The 3,720-nt window shown below is 47.7% G+C and overlaps 1 protein-coding gene across 1 annotated transcript in view; it reads left to right on the top strand.

The window, feature by feature from the left end:
* Nucleotides 1-3,720, top strand: part of BSPRY (B-box and SPRY domain containing) — a 37,453-nt gene that overhangs the window by 20,530 nt on the left and 13,203 nt on the right. The window contains exon 4 of the mRNA XM_019510390.1: nucleotides 2,172-2,197. Within this exon, the coding sequence (XP_019365935.1) occupies nucleotides 2,172-2,197 (26 nt within the window). The remainder of the gene's footprint in view (nucleotides 1-2,171; nucleotides 2,198-3,720) is intronic.

Raw genomic sequence — 3,720 nt, 5'->3', positions numbered from 1 at the left:
TTTGTGCCCTAACTGAAGTCTCCCATGCCAGACAAGCCTGCTATAGTTACAAAAGCAGCACTGTGCTTCCACTACTGTCACTGGCGCTCATATGCAGCAGCATCTTGTCACCAGTAGGCCATGGGGTGGCAGCACCCCCCCCCCAAACGCTAGTGCTGCAGTTGGCTAGGGCAGGCAGAGCCCCATGCTGTCACCACCCTGCGATCCAAGCCCTGGCCCCACGCATCTGTCCTGTCCCATTCCCAAATGCTGCTTCCACCCACCTGCAGGCCCATCCCATCCCATCCCATCTGCCTGGCCAAACATGTTCTGCCCAGGTGTGTCCCAGGCTGGTCTCCATGGAGACCTTTCCCACCTGCCTGTTCTGTCCAGCACCCCCACTGGTGGGTGCAGGGTGGATGGTCCCAGGGTGGCCAGGCAGTGGAGCTGGGTCCAGCAGTGGTGGGGATAGCGGGGTCTGCCAGGAAGAACGAGTCTGGCTACTGTGCTGCCCCACCCCAGAGCCCCACTGCCCAGCCCCGCACACTATGTCTCCCAGTGTGCCCAAGAGCTGCATATGGGGTGGGGCGGACTATGCCAGGCAGCACCTCCACACCTGGGGACAGCAGGACTTACACACGCCAGGGTCCAGGCTGCCCCCTGTACCTGGACTGGATGGAGTTGAGGGACCCACTGTGGGCTAGACAGAATCCCTTGGCAGGCTGGATCTAGCCCGTGGGTCATATTTTGCCCACCCCAACACTAGAGACTGAGCAGAGATATGCTAGATCTGCTCCCTGCCTCCCAGCAGCAAAGGATGGGGGTGTGAAGCTGCTGCCTCCCTGGGAGGGTGGCTATACTCCACCTAATCCAAATCACCAGCAAGAGTGTTGGCGGTGTCATCACAAAGCATTCTGGGATATGCTGGTGCATAGGGGTGGGAGGATTCCTGAAGTGGACTGACTGCAAGGATGGACTGACTATAAGGATCCTCAGCAGACTAGTTTCTTTGGGTAAATGTGATATCTTTTATTAGACCAACTAAATAGTTGGAAAATTTCTTCTCTGCAAGGTTTTGGTCACAAACACCCTTCTTCAGGTATAGGGAGAGTCTGCTGCTGTTTTGGAATGGAATAGAAACCAATATGCAAAATGCAGGTCTGTGAAAATGTAAATGCGTGGCAGTGAGGATCAGAAGGAATGGGAAACAACAGGTGTGAGACAGGTAGGTGTGGGTGGGGGGAAAGGGGGATGTTGACCGGGTGATGGAATGTAGCTGGTAAATGTAGAGAGGTTGCCTGGGGTTATCAGATGGCAGGCAGGGTATAATGTGCCATAAATCCAATGTCTATATTTAGTTCGTGACTTTTGTATCCAATAGATTTATGAAGTGAAATTCGTAGGCTCGTCTACAGAAGGTGTTTTGTAAGTTCCCTTTAAAGATTAGAACTGAGAGATTGGAGAGAGAGTGGTTGTCTTGTGAGAAGTGTGCACCCACAGGTAATTGGGTGCTTTTGTCTTTGATAGATTTTCAGTGAGCGTTCAGTCTAGTACACAGTTGTTTGGTTTCTCCTACATATTTTCCATCAGGGCATTTAGTGAACTAGATGAGATGTATAACATTTCTGGAGGTTCAGGTGTAAGATCTAGGAATGGTGATGGTTCTTTTGTGGGGTGTAGTTGTTGTGGGGAGGGTGGAGATGTGTTAGGTTTACATTTTTTGTCTTGGCATGCTCTGGATCCATTTAGTGTGTTTTGGGCTACAGGCCATTTGCTTCTGGTGATGAGATTGGCAAGGGTCAGTGCTTGCTTAAAGGCTAAGATGGATGGTTCTGGGAAGATCTCTTTAAGAATTGGATCTTATTTTAGTATGGGTTGCAATTGTCTGAGGATTTTCCATACAGGTTCCAGGGAGGGATGGTATGTCATAGCTCATGTTGTGTGATTTGTGGGGATTTTGTTTTGTACTGCAGCAATTTTTCACGTGGTATCCGGGTGGCTCTTTCAAAAATGTGATTGATCTGTCTGGAAGGATCCTATACATTGATGGGTCTGGGAACACTTGGGCATCACAATGGAAGGCGAATAGGTGAAACTTCCAAACAGTGAGGCATGGACAAGTCTCCAGGGTTGGGATTTTATTTGTGAAGATTACAGCCTTGGTGACTTTCTCTCTCTCTTTTTGTCCCCAGCACGCAGAGCAGGAGATCTTCGAGAGGTTAGTAATCAACCATGCACAGACCTTTTCCAGGCTGGTTCTTACTTGCACTATTAGCTGAGCCACTTGTGCCCAGGCTTTGGGTCACATGCAGCATTGAGCAGCATGCCACTGCTCAGGCAGAAGGTGATGCTGACCTTTTCCTTGCCACTGCAGCTTTTGTTCAGGACGTTGCACAAGGGAGCTAAGTCGTCATGCAAATTAATGTCCCTTGCCCAGAATGTCATACTAAGGCTCTGCCTTGCATGCTGTATTATGGCTTAGATATGAAAACCTTTGCTGTTTTATATGGCACCAAGAAACCACAGTGGCTAGGGCAAGCGACTCGATGATCTGTTGAGGTCCCTTCTGACCCTAGCATCTATGAATGTGTGTCTGCACGGATTAAAACTGATATGTATGTTGGCACGGGCACACTTGCATGCATGCTTGGGCCTGAATGCAGGGCACAGACTCTCACTGTTTGTAGATTATTTGCTTATCTACTATTTAGGTCCTACTAAATCTGGTGGAAAAACTTCCCCTGAGTCGAGTCAGTGATGGATCACATCCTCACCTGGCATGTTGACAGGAGGTAGAGACTATTCTACAGAGCCTTCAGTACTCCTGTTCTGTGGGTATATTTGGGACATTCACAGAGGGAAGCATCATTCAGAGTTGTCTATGAACTCCCTCACACAGGGCTTTGCATTCTAGCAGCCTCCTTATTAAACAGAGAAGTCATTCATGAAGCACCTGAAAATGGAGAACCAGGTGTATTTATAGGCTGGGACTGACCTTGAGCTGCCATCTGCTAAAATAGAAATCCAGGGCTGGATTTTGGAAGGTTTTGCAGTGACAGTTAGTCACTTACTGGTAAATACCTTTAGAAATCTGGTCCTGCCCAGGTTTTGCACTCTATGGCAATACTTTAATTATAGTACTGTTCAGTGCAGGATCTGCCTGTTGGACTACTCTCCCCAGATAGTTGTTGGGTTTTTTTTTTTGCTTTATGTTTGGTTTCAGTGAATAAAAAAGACTGTACAGCAGATTATTATATAGCAGACTTCAAGGGCTCAGTCTTTCCTTACAAACCTGATAAAATTCATGTATGCACTGCTCACCACACAAACTTGTCAGGCCTTCAGGTCTCTTTCTATGCCATGTTAAATACTTCAGGAGTCTTGGCCTGTTCTTATACTGTCTATCCCTCCTTTGTAACAATGATGCTTTGTCTGTGGGAGGCCTCACAAGGAAATCTAATTTGCCCATCTCACCATGTTGGCTGCATTCTCCTGTGTTTTGTGGGCTTGTGTCAGAGCTATTTTTTCTGTGTCAACTGAGCAGCGAAGCTGTTGATTCTCAGCCTTTTGGGATTTTATTGTAAAATATCAACAGCTTTTTTTAAATGCCTGTAATCAAAGTCAACAGAAAATATCACTTGGGCTTCCAGGTAAAGAGGCCGCCATGTCCCTTGTGTAATTCCTCTGCAGTCAGCACTGCTCCTGGGACTGAGTCTGGCTCAATATCTCTGTCACACTCCT

This window comes from Gavialis gangeticus, unplaced genomic scaffold (assembly GCF_001723915.1).
Source record: "Gavialis gangeticus isolate Ggan-Ray unplaced genomic scaffold, GavGan_comp1, whole genome shotgun sequence".
NCBI lineage: Eukaryota > Metazoa > Chordata > Crocodylia > Gavialidae > Gavialis > Gavialis gangeticus.
This window is presented reverse-complemented; position numbering and strand designations above follow the sequence as displayed.